At 37.6% G+C, this 19,718-nt stretch overlaps 1 protein-coding gene across 1 annotated transcript in view; it reads right to left on the bottom strand.

Moving 5' to 3' along the window:
- Positions 1 to 19,718, bottom strand: part of LOC150077066 (1,5-anhydro-D-fructose reductase-like) — a 59,037-nt gene that overhangs the window by 25,173 nt on the left and 14,146 nt on the right. The window contains exons 2-3 of the mRNA XM_090385970.1: positions 6,428 to 6,616; positions 1,037 to 1,153 (exon numbers count right to left, since the gene is read on the bottom strand). Coding sequence (XP_090242096.1) covers positions 1,037 to 1,153; positions 6,428 to 6,616 — 306 coding nt within the window. The remainder of the gene's footprint in view (positions 1 to 1,036; positions 1,154 to 6,427; positions 6,617 to 19,718) is intronic.

Raw genomic sequence — 19,718 nt, 5'->3', positions numbered from 1 at the left:
TTGTCCCAGCCTTGTAGGCCTATTTAGAGATAAATTTGTCCAAGCTCCTTGCGGCTTTTCTCAGCTGAGTACCTGGTGCCTACATATTCTGAGATATAGCTTCCTGAAGACTTCTTTAACGTGGTGACCTTATTCAGCGTCTGGAGAAAGCAGTTCCTTGTGCTGCTGAGATAAAAAAGTGTACATTGAGCCACACGCCCGCTTTGGAAGATTCTGTTTTTTATTGTGGTTTGCGGTTTGCATATATATTGCATATGACATATATATTGTCGCCGCATATGTTATGCGGTGTATTGAGTCGTATATATATTATGTCTATAAATAGCATATGCTCTGTCGTCGATTTGGTGGAAGAAAAACTCGAGTTTCCGTGAGAATAAACCATGTTACCCTCACCTAATACCAACTAATTGCCAGATTGTGAAAAGGGCACATAAAAATTCCTCATGTCATCGAGTGGATTCGAACTCAGGTCTTTTTTTACCAAGTGTAGAAATAATAGCGATTCTACAAACTGTGCTACCGTGAGGGCTCCATACTAAGAATAACTATTTTAATAAATAGTTATTCTTGGTAATCTAAATACCATTTTCTAAAGTATAATTTTAATAAAGTGTTTTTAAGTAGTAAATTAATTTAATAAAAGTTCGTTTTAAAATAGAATCGTTTAACTAAAACATTTGTTAATAAGTATGTTGCTATTATAACATAGCAACGTCATACATTAAATAATTTATTATTATAATATTTTTATCGACCAGATTTATGGTTCATTGCATTTGGAACAACTGGTTCGAGCGAACTTTGATCATGAATGTCTCATGATGGTAGATTATTTGATGGCTTTCGTCTGCCAGTGCTGTGATCGTTAAATAAAAAGAGGGGAAAATGCGTAAATCATATTTGTTTGTTATCATCTAATGTACATCTAATGTACATCATGCGCTAGGTTATTTATAAAGAGGTGCAATGGAATTTTAGTTTTAAAGAATAACAACCACTTAACTCAGGAAGATTTCTAAAATTTAAAGCTTACCTTTAAAGCAAAGGGAGTATGAACATGATACAGATCTACATAATTTAGTTGCAGTTGATCGAGCGATTTCTGGAGGAAGTACATGACTTTTTCTCTTCGGTGGCCATTATTCGGTAACTGAAAATTAATGCGTTGCAATGAGGAAAAAGAAATACAATAAATGTTGATTACAGATTATTTATTAAATAAAATTCGATGTGCTAGAGAAAAGAAAATATTCTTCAGCGGTCGAATACTGCGATGCAAAATATATAAGTTCTGAATTCATACACATAAACTGCTCTAGCAATTATTAGAGAATCAAGAATTCCTATATCCGCATGCCTCCTGTTGTAGGCAAATGACATAGCCTGTGAAGTGCTCGATCACGTGATACAACAAACCAATAAGAAGAGATGTAATGCCTCGATGGCGTCGTTAAAGGCGCATTGTAGGAAAGGCAGGTGACATAAGCTACCGCAAAGAGGCATGATCATTGCTTTTGCAGCGGGGCCATCATCACAGGGAGTAATGAGAATGACTTGCCGGAATGACTTGCCGGAACCCAAAAAACCCTCAGAATGACTTGCCGGAACACAAAAGTATCCGGAAGCAGAATGCCGAATATATAACACAGACCCAAGCTGAACCCTTCACCGGTCTGGAATTGAATCAGGTCCTCAAAAAAGTAAATACGAAAAAGTGCCCGGGACTGGATTTAATTGAATATGCCTTCATCATTAGATTTCACAAATTAAAGCCAGAACATCTTCTATTATTGTACAATAAATGCCTCCAAAAATCAAAGTTCCCCCAGCCCTGGAAGGTTGCACTTCTCCGCCTAATACCAAAACCAAATAAACCAATAACAAACCCTCGTTCATACAGACCAATTGCCTTGCTGGCAAACCTGGGCAAGACCTTGGAAAGACTAATGGCCATCCGAATCACGAATCTCTTTCTCTCCAAAGGTATGATTTCACCAGCCCAATATGGATTCACCCAGGGCAGATCATGTGAAGATGCCCTCTCTGATTTGATCCTGCATCTGGAAACTTCGCAATCCAAATATGAACTCGCTCTGTTTATTGACTTCGAGGGGGCCTTCGATAATGTATGGTGGGAAAGTGCACTGGAACGTCTTCGCACAGCAGAATGTCCAAACAATCTTTACTGGCTGTTCAGAAGCTACTTCTCACAACGTACAATAGTAGTTAAGTCAAAATATCACCAAGTCCTTAAACCCATCCACCGTGGGTGTCCCCAGGGCTCTGTCCTGGGGCCCTTGGTGTGGAATATGGTGCTCCAGAGCTGGCTCAGTAACAGTTTTGAAAAAACGAAAATCATAGCATTCGCCGACGACCTCACCATCGTGGTCGCTGGTCATTCCAGAGCAGCCCTCGAATCCACAGCACAGCGAGTACTCAACCATCTCTCTACCTGGACAACAATCAACAAATTGCAAATCAACCCTGCCAAAACTAAGATGATGGTGTTTAAAAACCGACTCGACTTACGAAGGCCTCCCCAGGTCAAAATCAACGGAACCCAGCTAACCTTCGTAGAACAGACAAAAGTCCTGGGAGTAGTAATAGACAACCGTCTGTCTTTCTTCCCCATCTACAGCATCTGAGTTCCAAGACCAAAAAGTTCTCCGCCGCAATTATACGGATCTCAAGAAGTGAGTGGGGACTATCAAAACGAACCCTTCTTCTTTATTATAAAGCTGTCTTTCTCCCAATAGTAACCTATGCTGGCGGGGTCTGGTTTCACAGAGTTCCCATCATTAAGATGAAAGAAAAGCTAAACTCTATACAAAGAGCTATGTTACTGGCGACCCATCGAATCTGCCGTACAGTCTCTACAGCAGCTCTCCAAGTTATAGCAGGCACCCTCCCTCTCGACCTTTACACAATCTACAAGGGGCTCTGCTATCGAATTAAAAAAGGTATTCCGGCAACGATCCTGGATATAGAACTCTCACTAACTACAGATATAAAGCAGGAGAAATCTCGATGTCTCAATAAACTCTTCAATGTATGGCAGACCAGATGGGATTCTTCTACTGTAGGGGTTGTATCTCGGAGTTTTCTTCCGGTGGTAACCTTTGCAACCACTAAAAATAACGCCCGATGGTTCTCCCTCAGCCTCGAATCTTCCTTTCTCATTACCGGACACGGTTCTCTAAATGAGAAACTGCATACACTGGGACTCATCGACACTCCCTACTGCTTTTGCGGACAAAGTGAAAGTTGGAAACACTTGCTTCTGGAGTGTGTACATTACAACGATATCAGAAACCGTCTCCAGAATAAGATCCAGGACTTCCCACCAGCAGATCTGCATCAACTGATATGTACCCAAAACAATCTCGAAGCCTTCCAGACCTTTGCAGCTGAGGTATTTGCCTGGAGGAGGACACTGATCGTCAATCACCGACGTGGAAATGCCGATCATTAACAATTCCACTGCCAACTGAAAGTCACCCCTTCTACTGACTTTTTTTTTTTTTTTTTCTAACCTCCGTTCTGCATTGTTTCCGGGTCCTGCCCTGGAACTAGGAGCAGCTTTGGCTCACCTTTTCTTCTTTCTCACTCTGTGCAGGATAGATAACCACTCTCCCATTTTTTTTTTTTTTTCTTCATTCTCTCTCTGCTGGCACCCGATTTACATCTTTCTCTTCACTGTAGCCAGGGTGTGGGATTAAAATTATTTATTTATTCTTTAATTATTTTTATTTTTTATTTATTTTTATTTTATTATTATTTTTATTTATTATTTTTTTATTTTTTATTTTTCCTCAAACCTGCGTTCTGCACTGTTTCCGGGTCCTGCCCTGGAACTAGGAGCAGCTTTGGCTCACCTTTTCTTCTTTCTCCCTCTGTGCAGGATAGATAACCACTCTCACATTTTTTTTTTTTTCTTACTCTCTCTCTGCTGGCACCCCGACTTACATCTTCCTCTTTACTGTGGGATTAAAATTATTTAATTATTCTGTAATTATTATTATTATTATTATTTATTTATTTATTTATTTTATTATTTTTTTTTCATTTACTTAGCTTCTTTTTTTTTTTTTTTTTTTTTTTTTTTTTCTACTCGTGCTCTGTTCTGACAACTGGGATGTGGACTATCATTGGTGCCAGACAGCTCTCCCTTTTTTTTTTTTTTTTTTCATCACAGGGAATTTATTTTATTTTATTTTTCTTATTTTATTTAATTATTTATTTTATTATTATTATTTATTATTTTATTATTTTTTATTTATTTATTTATTTTTTATTTATTTATTTATTTATTTAATATATTTTCTTTTTCACCACGGGGAATTATTATAATTATTTATTTGTTTATTATTATTATTTTATTTTATTTATTTATTTTTTATTTTTTTATTTATTATATTTTATTTTATTATTTTTTTTTTTATTTTTTTATTTATTATATTTTATTTTATTTATTTATTTTATTATATTTTTTTTGTCTTTTTTTTACCACGGGAAATACATTTTGTTTCTGTTTTTAGTTTATTTAATTTTTATTTTATTTTTTATTTATTTATTTATTTATTTTTCCCCTCTCTGGAGTGGGCCCCCAGAGAAATCTGGCCCACCTTTTGGCAACATCAGGTGGTTCAGAGTCTCGTATCGAGACAGTACGTGCTCCATTGGGACTGGCCCACCTTCCCGTGGTGTGGACGAGTACCCAGAATCATCTATCCAGGTGACTGATGCTTCTGGGTAGCCAAGAGGCCAGAACAGAACAACAGAACACACACACAATACACACAAACCGACGTCACACACATCTGGCCCATTTGTAGTGATACTGTTCTTCACAGAGATACGAGGCAGAGTTGAACTCACGTTCTAGGAGCCGCCCTTTACAAAAACACATGTCCACATGTCCACACATCACAGGGAGTAATGGACTTCACTACTAGTGCCTGAACTAATATACCCATGTACTGACATATAGACACATTTATTTCATATAGACAGCGTCTTAGGTAGTCAATTATTAACTGATGTGTGACAAAAGACGTAAAAATCGAAAGACAGCATTGCAATATCCAGAACCATCAAAATCGGATCACAGGATCGATTTCCACCAGAAACAGCACGCAGTAGACTCAAAAATATGGTTGTAACGCAGCTATATGGTTGTCTCGTACGTATGAGTCATAGGCTTCTTACTAGCAGAACAGAGAAATTTTTCTGTTCTGTAATTGTTAGGATGACGTGAATAGTTGGCAGGGCACTAAAAACTTGTAATATGATCAAATGCAGGACCATGCCTATATAATTTAGCACCAGTGGAAAACAGTTCACATATTTCCTACAACTGAAATTTTCTTTCTTTTTTTTTTTTTTTCTCTACTATCATAAATGCGCCTGGGTGAATTTACCGTTCCCATCATGCTAGTCATTTGATCGGGAAAGTGCCTTAGCATGACTAATTAGATGAATCAGTCCCGCTATTTATCACTGACGAACATATGAGGGTATGGAGGATGCTACATGAAGCAATGAATTTCAAATCCATCCTGCTCTATGTGTATGTTACTGATAGTGATGGTTTTTCTATGAAGGAAAACTGTTTTTGTGTTATGACTCTAATTATCCAAGAAAGTTCTGTCGTATAAAGTGTATATCTGAACATTCTTGAGGACCAAGTTCATACCATATCGCTAAAGTTGCAACCGGAAAGCGATGGACTGTTTGAATTTGACGCTGGTGCAGTGCACAAAGCGAATTCTGCAAGAATGTTATGTAGAAAACTTCAGCAACATGCAGCATCTGACATGGCTGCACAGTCGGCATGCAAGAATGTTATGTAGAAAACTTCAGCAACATGCAGCATCTGACATGGCTGCACAGTCGGCAAACATGAATTGCATCGAGTATCTGCTCGATCATCTGGAATGGAGCATCCGAGACTACTCAGAAATCAACAAATCTGCTATATCTACAAGGGACACTCTAGAACAGAAATGTTCAGGGTCATTCTAGAACACCATCCGTATACTTCAAGTCTGAATAAGTTCATGTGAAAACAACTAGAAATTGTGGTATAAGATTCTCCTGCAGCTGTCAGTCTGAAATTCGACTCTGATGACAATAATTTTTTTAAATTCGAAGAAATGCATCGATAGCGTGTGTAAAAAAAAAAAAAAAAAAAAAAAAAAAGCTCTGCAAGTTTAGTTAGAAGTTATCTGCAATTGAATGGGCAATATGTTTCGTGTGCCAGCCTATATTTCAATTATGATTTTGCATTAGTATCGCAATGCATTGCTGTTCTTCCTTGGTTCTCTTGATGAAAATAAATTTAAGAAAGGTTAATTAATTAATGAAAATAGAATATATAAAAAAAGTAATTTAGTGGAACGTACTATTCTCCGTTGCTGCTCACCTTTGTGGTGATGAAGAGATCCTCCCTCTTCACCTTTCCACTGTCAATGAACTTTTTAAGAGCTCTTCCAATATCAGCCTCATTGTGGTAGATGTAGGCTGTATCAAAATGCCTGTATCCCATCTCAAGAGCAGCTTCAATTATTTTCTCTGTTTCGCCAATGAATGTGCCATGTATGTCTTGACCTATCTAGTTAAAGAAAAGTATATTGGATCATTAGTTAACAGGATATACTTTATAAATCATATTCATTTCTACAAGACCTATTATATTGATCAAATAATTTCATTTAGGATAGGTATTTGAAAAATCAGAATTTTTTTCCTGGGGGGGAAGGGGTATTTTTTCTGGGTACATGTTTTCCAATATGGTGAAAAGTCACCATGGAAAGAATGAGGCAATGTTTTTTGTTAGTATAGGATAGGGCGACCATATTTTCAGAGATGAAACTCAGGACAAAACGTATTCTGAAGATGAAAAAAATTGGGACATAAAGCTGTATATAACATCATCTGATCCTAGTCAAGCGCCTGCCATCAATCAGCTAGCCATTCAGAAAACACAACAATTAGAAAGATGGTATTAGTATTAACAATATAGTGCAAGGAACCCAGGATTTTTCTGCACCGACCAAAAAAAAAAAAAAAAAGAAGAAGATAAGAAAATATAAATTATGCGCTTCCCTCCTCACGCAGGTAACCATCCAATTGACCTTTAAATTTCTTCAAACTGGCAACAACTACCTGCGAAGGCAACTTGTTCCAGCAATCAACTCTGGCTAAAATAAATCCAGTCTAAACCTCTTCTCCTGAAATTTGAATTTATGGCCCCTCGTTTTGTAACTCTTTATACCAATGAAAATTCCGCCTCCATTCATTTTACTTGCCTCGCTTAGTGTCTGATAAACCTCAATGTCCCCTCTAAGGTGCCTGATTGCCAAGTTCTGTAGCCCACATTTACAATCGCCCTTTTTCGGATTCTGACTATGCGAGTTGCCCTTCTTCGGGCCCTTTCAAGAAGTTCAATAGCTTTTTTTTTTTTTTTTTTTTTTTTTTTTTAGATGAGGTGTCCATACTTAGACACAGTATTCCAAATGCTTAAGTTGTAAACTGATTTATTCTAGATATCTAGAATAAATCAGTTTACAACTTAATCACGCTAAATGAGCTCAAATGACTTTTACAAAGAAGAGGTCAAAGAACGAGAAATTTGTATCGCAAGTGAACCCGTACGAAAATTTATCACGCATAAGGACTTAGGCCTAACGTGGGATGAGATGTTCACATTTCTTTATCATTTCAACGTCACCAGAGTGAAAACCTATACAGCAATGTAGATGCTACGCCAAGAGCTCGCAGGAATACATGACCCCCAGCTTATTATCCGATATGTGCAACTCTGCCTTTGTCCCATACTTTTATATGCTTCCATCATCTAGTCTTCAGCGCCCAAAACCCACTTCAACAAATTTCTCGGTTTAGAGAATTAGCTCCTTAAATGACTTAATAGGAGACCTAGAAAACAGAACACAATTTCTAGATCGGTACTATACTCGAATCTAGAAGTGATACCTGGGAAACAACAGATTGCAGCTCAAAATATCCAAACACTAGCAAAACTTATGACCGGTCGCATTTACCCACCCCTCCTCCGCCAGAATCGACGATATCGTCAAGATTTTCCTAAATCGCATTTTCCTAAAGAATAGTAGCTCCTTCTTCTTCTAACCACGCTAAGAAAGTGGGCGAAAAGCACTCTAGTACTCTATTTTAATTGTTCATTGGAATACTGTTTGGTTGAAAAATAAAAATAATCGATTAGATTTGAAGAATTCGAAGTGAGGACCGTGTAACTACAACCCATATTACCATGAAGGACACTACGTCTAGGCTTACGCTCGCAGGGGTGACAAAATCTTTTCATTACATGAAAAGGGCTTTGTCGTTTTCGTGATGAGCGAAAACAAACTTGTTTGCATCCAGGAGTTGCGATGGCTTGACACTATCTTTCCTGCCATGACAATTTTGCAGTGGTGAAACTACAATACCACTAGGTCTGCCACTGCAGTGGTGCGAAAATATTCAGAAAACCCGATAATTGATTCGGTATGGTTGTTAAAGAATCTAAGGCAGTCCACTCGAGTATCGTGTGAGGAAAGAACCCATAATTTATATTTTTGCTACTTAAGTTTTGTTTCTTTTCTTAATTTTAAATAAGCTTTTATATTGTTCCTTATAAACGAATTTATCCATAAGCTGGGCCGTTTTAACGCATGGGCGCACCCGGCGGACGCCACGGGCCTCACTTGTTGATCTCAAATAATTTTTTAAAAGGCCCTCTGTCCCATATGTTTGCGGTCAAAAGCACCGCAAACACGGAACATAATGATATACGAATAATGTTTTTGGCTTTCTTTAAATAGTTTAAAGTGCCGAAATATTAATATTTAGAAAAATAATTAACAAATTTAATTCTTGCTTATGATTATAAATTAATAATATATATATAATTATATATTATATATATTATAATGTTAGGAATGCGACCCAGAAAGCAATTAAAACAAAATTTAAACTAAATAGGAGTCACATTTGGAAATTCGCCGGGGGGGGGGGCGAGAGTTCTTAAAATGGCCCTGTCCATAAGCATTTGACTGAATGGGAAAAAAATAAAATATTTGATGTTCTGTTTTATCAATAATTATAAAAGGCTTCTGCTTTCTTGAAAACAGTACAACATATCAATAAGAAGTGCTTGAGCAAGCACATAGAGTTCGTATTAATGCTTTGTTACAATATCCTTTGACTTTGACAATGTTAGAGGTAAACAGTACGGATATTTTTATGTATTACGATGATGATAACTGTCATGCTGAATTAACAAAATTATATATTATTAATATTAACATCATATCATATATTTAGTTCAGAAAAACAGCTGTATATGAAAATCGAAACTAAACAGCTTTCCCAAACTTTTTTTTTGGGAACACCCGAGACATTACATCCAAAATCAGGAAAATCTAGGAAAATCGAGACTTCTGGTCGCGTTAATATAACCTAAATTTAAATATCTAACAGGATGTCATCAACAGAGTTTCTTGTTTGTAGCTAAACGTTGTTTGAATCAGCATGTCCTGTCTATGTGCCCACAGAACCTTGATCTGCTTCCAGTTCTCTCGGCAGTCGATCACTCGTTTCCAGTCACACCTTTCGCACCGACTGTTCTTTACATTAGCTATGAATCATTCCTGGTATATCCAGGGAGCGTCGTCCATGTTCAAAATTGAAGTTATTTTTTTCCCCACACCCTTACAAATGCTAAAATTGATGGCGCCAAGACTGTGCACATTTTTCAGTGTGGTAAAATGTGATTGTCAATAAAGTATCCCAGATTTTGCTCTAGAACTACAGATGTACCTCGTTTAAAAAAAAAAACAAAACTTAATGACCTATCGCAATAACAATTGAAAATGTTCACCCATGTTCGGTTTAGGATATCTTTTCTTATTATTTTGTGGACCAGTGAAAATCGCTTATTATTATTATTATTGAAATATCTCATTTAATATTAATAAAATTACTGCTATTAATAGTAATATCTGAGTGGACCGTGAGTTAATTTTTGAAATACAACTGCTTATTGATTACATGTAAGCAGTATTGTCATTCAGTGGCATTGTAGAGTGAATTCAGCAGACTACGCAGAGAATGCAGTACCACAAGTACAAATCCAAAGTGGGAAGGAGCAGCAGTGCGTAGCACATGCTTCTTGATTAGACCGGGGTTCGAGCCCGTCACCACCAAATACGGAGTATGCGGAAAGGTCAAGGAATGACCACCGCATATCCCGGAGCAATATGGCCTTAGTTGCTAATGCTCCTAAAAACCAAATAACGAACGAACGAACGAACAAATCCAAATACAGTTTACCAGTTTACATTGGAATGCATACAGGTATGAGACAATGACGCAGTTGACTCAGCCACAAGTTTTTGTTCGGATAGAAAGATTTTTCACGAAAGAAGTTAAAACGGGAGAAGGAGGCGTCAAATTTAAAGTTCGCTTCAAATTACCGAAATCAGAGAAGGAATTATCCATTTAGAAGGGCTCTTTATTTATTTATTTTCAAAATATTTGTTTTTATTTATTACAAAATATTCGTTGTCCGCTTTTAAGGATGCCTCCTTAAAAACGAACAATTTTCTGCCGTAGATTAACAATATATAATTAAATTTATTTTTTAATGTTTCTTCCTTCAAAATCGGACATCATCCTAGTAAACCCGAGAATAAGATTTTACTCCATTGGCTTTTCTTAGTGCTTCACTGATGACTGGTATTTGCTGTATTTATATTTTTATCATTTGTTCATAACACGGATTTCATCATACAGTTATTTTCAAATGTCAAGTACGAGTTTCAAATTCAGGTTAAATCTCGTGTTATTAATCTAGATATAATCACCATTTTGGAATTAACAATTGGAAACTTTTAAGGTCAAAGGAAATAAGGGTTACCGTTTCGGTAACCCTTTCGTTTCGGAAACACTCGGCTCAATATAAATGGTTAAATTAAAAAAAAAAAATTAAATAAACCGAATTTTGTAAGTCTCTCGGCAACAGCCTTTCTGCTTGATTGCTGCACAAAGGGCGAATCATAGATAAGATTTGCTAACTTACATCCTCTTTCAAATAGGATGACTCATTTATGGCGTAATCCTTATCAAATTGAAATATATACAAAACAGAACACCGACTCCTTGTTCCGAAAATTTGAAAATCTTTTCCCCCATTGTATAACGTACAACTGATAAGATATAATTATATCATATTTTAACTTTTTTTTTTTTAATTAGCATTAGGGATTACTGATTATGCACTTTCAACAGTTTTATATCACTTTCACTGCTGGTATGATAGTCAGTAATTGCACTATAAGGAAAGGTCATTTGGTGTGGAAACTCTACTGTTATTTCGAAAAATGATCTGATCTTTTCTTTTAAGTAACAAACTGCATATTTATTTATATAATACATCACAGTTATCCATATAGAACATTTGGAATGCAACAGAAAATTTTCATATGAATATTTTCAATAAAACCAGATCCAATTTTCTATATTTGAGGTCCAGGTACTAATGTATTTGAGTCTGGGATGACCTAAGGGTAATAATTTTAATTAAATTTACAAAAGTGCACTAATTAAGAAAATAAATACACAACTTAAATATAAATTTTAATATAATTTATATAATCAACTTTAAATACATAATTTAATTAAAAATAAATTAATTAACTAAAGTAAATTTTAATTAAATGAATTATAAATAATTTAAATTATTATATTATATTTACGTTACATTATAAATAATATAATACATTGTATTGTTTATTTAATATACTGTATTATTTTAAGCAATAAAAACCCAATTAAATACAGTATAGCGCCATCGCGAATGCGCTCTCCAAAAAAGATCATAAGTGGAAGGGGGCGCTGTACGTGTTTGTATTTGTCATTCACTACATTGCTGCATTTTCTTAATTTATTTTATTGTGTTGTTTCTACGTTCGGTCCGGTTTTGAGAACAGTTATTCAGAGTAGTGAACAGGCTAATACCGAATTTTGTCTCTAGATCTCATGACAGTAAACAAGGTTAGTTTAATTTGTGTAGTAGTAAAACTTGTGAAGAAAATTTGCGTACACCATAATATAAATGCTATTAAACAAAGCAATAGCAACGCAGTACGAAAATTATTTTTATTACTATAATTTGCTGCTTGGGTTTAGAAAAGTCATTCCGTTTGACAAATATAACTTTACTTTTTAAAATTAATCCGGACGCTTCCAGATTTAAAATCTGGAAGCGTCCGGATTAATTACGCCAAAAGAAGTTTAAAAAATGTTAAGATGGTTTTTGGCTTCCGATTATCAGAAGCAATGATAACTAGGTTTGTAATGTTCGCATGCGTTATATTTATAGTTTTTATATCTAACACATGCGAAAGTTAATTTTATATACACAATTAAATATTAGGCGCACTATAGCCATAGCAGCTAATGCGCCAATAAACAACCATACCACACACACACACACACACACACACACACAATTAAATATATTTTGGTACATTGTATATTTAGTTGTATTTTTGTTACAAAAGATTAAATATTTTGGAATTCAAGCGCTGCAAAAAGTGTTTTTTTTTTTTTTTTTTTTTTTTTCCACCTTACTTTTCAAAGGTACATCAACCCAGACGATTTCCACAGTGTGAAAGAATAGCCATCGTAGTACTATTTTAAAAAAAAAAACTGCGAGCATTACATAGCGAATATTGCATATATTGAATTATCCACGCTATTTACATTAAGAAATACATTTTTTCTGTCATTTGTCTTCTTTAACATAATTTTATTCATTATGCTCCACCAATTGAAATTTTTGGAATATAATTTAATTTAAACTTAGATTCCAATGTTTTTTAACCTTAATTTTTAATTGAATTTAATTAAATATTTGTAACATATTTCCGTTTATTACCATATTGGTAGGCTTCTACTTTTTCCAATTTTAATTATCCATGTAATGTTCAGAAATAATCCGGGTATCTCAATTCTTCTTCAGTCTGTAGGTCTCTTCATCTGGTGCCCTTTATTGTTTAAGTGTTCGTTTTATGCATAAATTATACACTCATGGACAAAACACTTTGGCCACCTGCGTAATAACCTGCTGAGCCGCTTTTCACTGTGATTACTGCTTTCATCCGGCGTGGCATCGAATGCACGAGACCGCGGAAGGTGTCCTCAGGATATTCTGAATAAACTGTACAGAAGTTCAGGGGTTCGGAAAAGGTCCAGGAGTCCGGAAAAACGGAGCGAGGCGCTAGTATGGACTGGCGAATGCGTTCCACCGCAGCTGACAAATTTTCGACAGGAATTCAAAATTTCGGAGAAATTTGGCAGACAGGGGAGCAAACGAAATGCTGAACGTGACTCTCGAATCATTCCTGCACAACGCGGGAATTATGTCACGGAACTTTGTCATGTGGCCAGTGCCGTCTGGATACACGGTCACCATGTCAGTGGAGTCCAGTATGCTAATGCTAACATGGTGTCCGTGTGACCATCTGGACATACGATGCAAGAAAGCAAGCTTATGAAGCATCACCAAAAAAATAATAAAAACTCCCATTTCACCCCTCCATTCGTTCCAGATGCCTGTCCATTTCAGCCTTAAATTTATTTAGGCTGTCAACTTCCACAACAAAAGATGGAAGTTTTTTCCACCAATCAACCACCCGCTGGCTAAAGGCAAATTTCCGCACATCTGTTCTACAACTATCTTTCCTCAATTTGAATCTATGCCCCCTCAGGTTCTTAATCTGAGCAAGAGGAAGAATCCCATCAGCATGTAGAGCAAAACTTGGTTCGAAGCAATGTCGAAGCAGGATCTGGCGGTGAGGGAGTGTGAAATGTGAATGTGGGGACCAATGATGTCCATGAAAGCATCCCCCAAACCATGATACCATCGCCGCCGGTAGCTGTCGAACACGCACCTGTCTATCGGCGTGATGGAGTTGGACTTCGATTCATCAGACCAGGAAATATTTCCAGCTGTCCAATGTCCAAAAACGGAGCCCCCGTGCCCGCTGCAGGTAGAGGTGTCGATGACGGTCAGTCAACATGGGCACATGAACAAGTCGACTACTTCGTAGACCTATCTGCAAGCGTATTCGCTGGATGGGTTTTGCTCGGAAACATTTGTCAGTATGCTCTGGTTGTTGTCTGCTGTTAATTCAGGGAGCGTGAGCTGTCTTTTGTCCCAGTCAGCACATGCCAACTATCGCTCACCTCGACTGTCAACCAATGGTGGTCTCTCCATCGCGACATGTTGGGTAGTTGTGTATCTCTCTTCGGACTATTTCCGCAGCACCTTCACCGGCGTCTCTCGAACAGCCGACAACGCCTGCGAATGCTGAAATGCGATTTCAGGGAATGATTTGTGGTCTAGCGCCGCAAATCATTCCCTGTTCAAACTCTCTCAGGTCCTTCCCTTCTCCTATTGCAGGGGCTTAGTACTGAAGAAATGGCAGGCCCTATGTGTGCCGTCACTATATATGCTTCGCCGGTTGGTGACATCACTCCTAGGCTGTGGGATGCGTACACTTGTGGGGACAGGGTGGTCATAATATTTTGGCACATAAGTGACGAACATAACTCACTGTGGTCATTCTACACTATACAGTATTGCTGTATATTCAATCTGTAACTATTTCCTTCAGGTATGGGTTCAGTTTCGTCAGGATGTCTGGAACATCGTCTCTTCCATGTGTGCAGTTCGACGTGTATTGCTGTATTTGGACTACTGTTATTAGTGGAGTTCCCCAGGGGTCATTGCTGGGCCCATTGTTGTTTTTGTATTTATTAATGAATTTGTAAAAGAAGTTTGTCTCAATATGATATGTAGAACCCTTCCGTATGATGTTCTCCAGAAATCATATAGATTATGCTTGGAGAGGAAGGAAGTGAATGAAATAATCAACAAGAGTTTAAAGTATGAATTTGATAGTATAAACTAGAGCTATGATGCTCAATACGTTCTACGTTGATTTCAATATTTGTAAAAGAATAAGAGACGTTTACTTCTGTATGATACTTTCTGGAGAGTATCATACGGAAGTGTTCTACGTATCATATTGAGGTAAACTTCTCTTATTCTTTTACAAATATTAAAATAAACGTAGAACGTATTGAGAATCATAGCTCTGGTTTGTACTATCAAATTCATATTTATTAATGATATTGACGAAGGCGTAGTAGGCCTAATATCAAAGTTTGCAGATGATACAAAGATGGGCGGGTGGTTAATGACATTAATCAGGATATAGTACTGCAACAAGATCTAGGTAAATTAAGCAGATAGGCTGAGAAGTGACAATGAAGTTTAACATTGACAAATGCATGGTACTGCATATGGAGAGGTAATCCCAGATTAATGTACTAACTGTGTGGTATCACACTTAGGGTAGTGGAGAATGAAAATGATCTAGGGCTAAATCTGCAGTCAGACGAAGTTTTCTGAGCAGAGCAGATGGTATTTTTTTTCAATGATAATATAGGAACATTTCCAGCAGGGATAAAAAAATAAATAAATAAATTTTCTGTTTATACTTCGGGACGACCAAACGGTCAGAGGAGTTCACAAGATAGATAGAATACAAGAAACAGCACCGTATTCGGTGGTCACGGGCTTGAACCCCGGTCACTCAAGGCACGTGTACTTACGCACCCGCGCGCCTGACCACTAGGCTACGGCTAAGGAGGTGATTATCCTGTTATACAAGTCAATGGTTAGGCCGCATCTTGAGTACTGCATACCGGTTTTGAGGCTCAGTTTAGGAAGGATGTAGAACTGTTGGAACGGGTGCAGAGAAGAGAAACCGAGATTAGCGAGTGGGTGCTGTCAAAAGGTTGCTCTTACCAGGAAGAATTTTATATTTCTGCAAGTTGCAGCGTCTCGAGATTAGGCGCTTCCGAGATCTCAATGGGTATTTAAGGCTTCGAATGGATTGAGTAAAATAAATTCTGTTGGCATCCTTCCCCTTGTGCAAACAACACGCATGAAGGGCCATAAATTTAAATTGAGGAAGGATGATTGCAGGATAGATGTGCGGAAATTTGCCTTCAGCCAGTAGTCGACTGTTGGAACAAACTTCCGTCTGGTGTTTTTTTTTTTTTTTTTTTTTTTTGGTAGTTGTTGGCGCATCGGCTTCTGTGGCCATAGTGCACCTCCCAAGTTTTTTGCAGTACATTGATCCAAGCCCGAGGCGGGATTCGAACCCGCGACCGTTGGGTTGCCAGGCAAGCACTTTACCCACCCGGCTAGCCCGATCGGCCGTCTGGTGTTGTAGAAGTGGTTAAGCTTATTTTATTTTCCCTTCATTTTCCCTTACTCTTGCTTTCTTTTCTCTTGCTTTCATTTGCCACTACTAATGCGAATACTAATACTAATTAATTTTTGTATGACAAAAGGGACACACGCCCTTGTTGTTTTCACTGGATATTTTAAATATAGACATGATACTTTTCTGTTTTGTATATGAAATACTGTATATATATATATATATATATATATATATATATATATATATATATATATATAGATATACAGTATATATAGTGTAAAGTCTTCTCAGTGCATAAAAACCTAATTAAAAAAAAATGATATAATTTTTAACAGCATATTATGTTTAATGCTGGCTAATTGTACGCATGTTGCACAATAGGTGCTTGTATATCGGTTGCCACAGAGTTAAAACAAATTTTAAGCTTGTTTTGCCACTGGGTGGCTTTCCCGGAGTATATATATACAGTATATATATATATAAAAATGCTATGGGTGCCCCTGTCAGTTCCGTAGTAGCTAACATCGCCATGGAAGATCTGGAGGAGCAGATACACCAGAACCCACCTACACCTATTACAACGTGGTGTAGATACGTCGACGATATTTTTACCATAATACCACGTGGTTCTGAAACGGTACTACTAGAACACCTCAACTCTCTATCCAATTTCATCAAGTTTACCGTAGAATCAGAGGTGGACGGTTCGCTCCCGTTTCTGGACGTGCTAGTGCATCGCGTAGGCCCACGTCTAGAGACCTCAGTATACCGCAAACCCATGTGGTGCGGTCAATTCACCAACTACGGGTCCGGCCACGCTCCAAGCCATCTCAATAGCACTGCCCGCACCCTGTTCTCCAGGGCCTGGAGCCATTCCAGCACCGACACAATTAGACGTAACGAGATCTCCCGTGTGAAGGCGGACCTAACCAGATGCGGTTATCCATCCCATGTACTAAACAGATGCTTGTTACAGGCACAAGAACTTACTTCCAACCCAAGACCTCCGAAGCAAGTCGGCATATCGTCCGCCTACATTCCGTACTATCCAGGAGTGTCAGGACGTATCTCGAAGATCCTGAGAAGTTACAACATCAAATGTGTGCAATTACCCGGTAGGAACCTACGTTCACTTGTCTCCAGTGTGAAGACCCCTGTCACACCTGTCTTACGCAGCAATGTAGTGTACCGTATCACCTGTAGGGCCTGTAACAGTTGCTACGTAGGTGAGACATCGAGACGTCTCCAGGATCGCCTCACGGAACACGACAGAGCAATCCGGCTTGCCGAAACTGACCAATCCGTGCTTGCAGAACATTTTTGGGCTACCAACCACGATCTTGACCCCAAGCGCGACTTTGAGATAGTGGACCACGCGCGACACTTTCGCCACCGCCTATGGCTAGAGTCACTAAACATAATAAACCACCCTAAGGCATTAAATCGCCAGAAAGGCATGCGTCTGCATCCCATCCTAGAGACAACCGTTTTATTGATGGATGATCACTGGCGTAAGGCAGCACACGTCCGTGCTACAACAATGACGCATGAGTAACGTGCCACACTTTGCTTGTAATGTATTCAAATTTGTTTTTTTGTTTTTAAAAGTTGATAAAGGGACACGTGTTCCGAAAGCTACTGAATTTGTACTTATATTTTATAACTGGGTATACTGTAAATATCTATTTGAAATTATTAAACTATGGACCCCAGTACTCCAGGCCCATTTGTCACTATTGTCACTAAAAAAACTACTGCACTATTTTGAGAAATCTGGATCTCTGCTTCTTAATTGTTGTCCAAAATGCTATTTAAGCTTAAATATATTATAAACAGTTAGGAATCCAGATTAAATAAATTGGGATCTTTAGTGAAATTTTAAATGTTGGGGTAGTTTGAGACATTCCATTGTTACATGTTTTTTTTTTACTAGAAATGCAAAATTAAAACAAAATGCAATGAAAATAAAATAATTTTTTTTCCTTCTTTTCAATGAAAATAAAAATAATTTTTTTTTTTTCATTGAAAAATTTGTTTTGCTATAATTGCTTCCCTCTAACACCAATTTTTGTAATTGTGTTTACTCTCGCCCTGTTATAATTAATTTAAACAAAGGATTCGTGATATTTGGTAAAATTGCTAGTCATACTTTGAGTGGAGCCATAAGGTGGACGAGGCCAACGGGAATTTTAACTCCTCAAGGCATATATTAAACCCCAGGGGGATTTACAAATACATGTACAGTGTATTTGTTTTAAACATAGGCAGTTTGCCTTCCAATATAGCCAGGTATCCATTGGCATTTACGGAACCTTTTATGAACTGCAGATAACAAACTTCGCGATACGAAATGCACTCTCCCCATATCATTTGGCTGGTAGGGAATTTCACTGTAGACACCATACAGTCTGGAGGGTATTCTTCACCACATTTACGTCGAATCGTTTGTCTCTCATCACAGCCATGCAGGTTGAATTTTTACTCATCCGAGAAAATAACTGACTTCCACCCGAGGGTCCATTTGATATGCTCCTTACACCAAATTAATTGTTCCTTTTTCATTTTTTTTTTGTGTGAGGAGGGGCTTCTTCTTAGGACGACGGGCTACAAGTCCATTTTTGAAGAGGCGTCTTCTGACTGTTGCTGCACTTGCTACCACTCCTGTATGTTCTTCCTATTCTTTTTTCAGCTCAGATGAAGAAGCTTTACGGTTTTTAAGGTATAATCGCTTCAAAACGCGGGTTTTGGCGTAGAAACTCGTTTGCGTCCGGTTCCTTTTTTTCTATCAGCAGAACCATTATTATTATTATTATTATTATTATTATTATTATTATTATTATTATTAGCCATGTGGTGCAAGGAAGCCCGCGACTTATGCTGCACCAGCCAAAAAAAAATTTCCCGAGTTACCCTGAGTGAGTGAGAGAGAGAGAAAAGTAGAAGGGAATCACGAAGAAAGAGAAGAATGATGATATCCAGCTCAGGATCCTGGGTGTGCCAAGCCCAATACGCACAAGATGTGAGCCCCTGGGGTTGAGTTTGGAAAGGAACCTACTCACTGTCGACGGATTACAAAACACTATAAGCAATATGAACATCTTTCCTCATGTAAAGCAACAAAATAGCACTCTTTCTTCGTGGCGTCAACTGCACGTAACTCGCCATCCTGACACAAGCAAGGAATGACTGCAATTCTTGTAGAGCGTGCTTATATAGCTGAAAGTAACAGCTGATGGACGCGTAGATGATTACGTCATCATCTACGCGTGTCAATCTTATCTGATGCAATCTGTAAGAAATATTGCCATATACTTACGTTATTCAGACAAGAATTACAATTTTAAAGGGTAATGCACTTTCTTTGAACATCAGTGTATATATATATAT

Source organism: Mastigoproctus giganteus, chromosome 12 (assembly GCF_048544385.1).
Source record: "Mastigoproctus giganteus isolate SK-2022 chromosome 12, ASM4854438v1, whole genome shotgun sequence".
NCBI classification, from domain to species: Eukaryota; Metazoa; Arthropoda; class Arachnida; order Uropygi; family Thelyphonidae; genus Mastigoproctus; species Mastigoproctus giganteus.
This window is presented reverse-complemented; position numbering and strand designations above follow the sequence as displayed.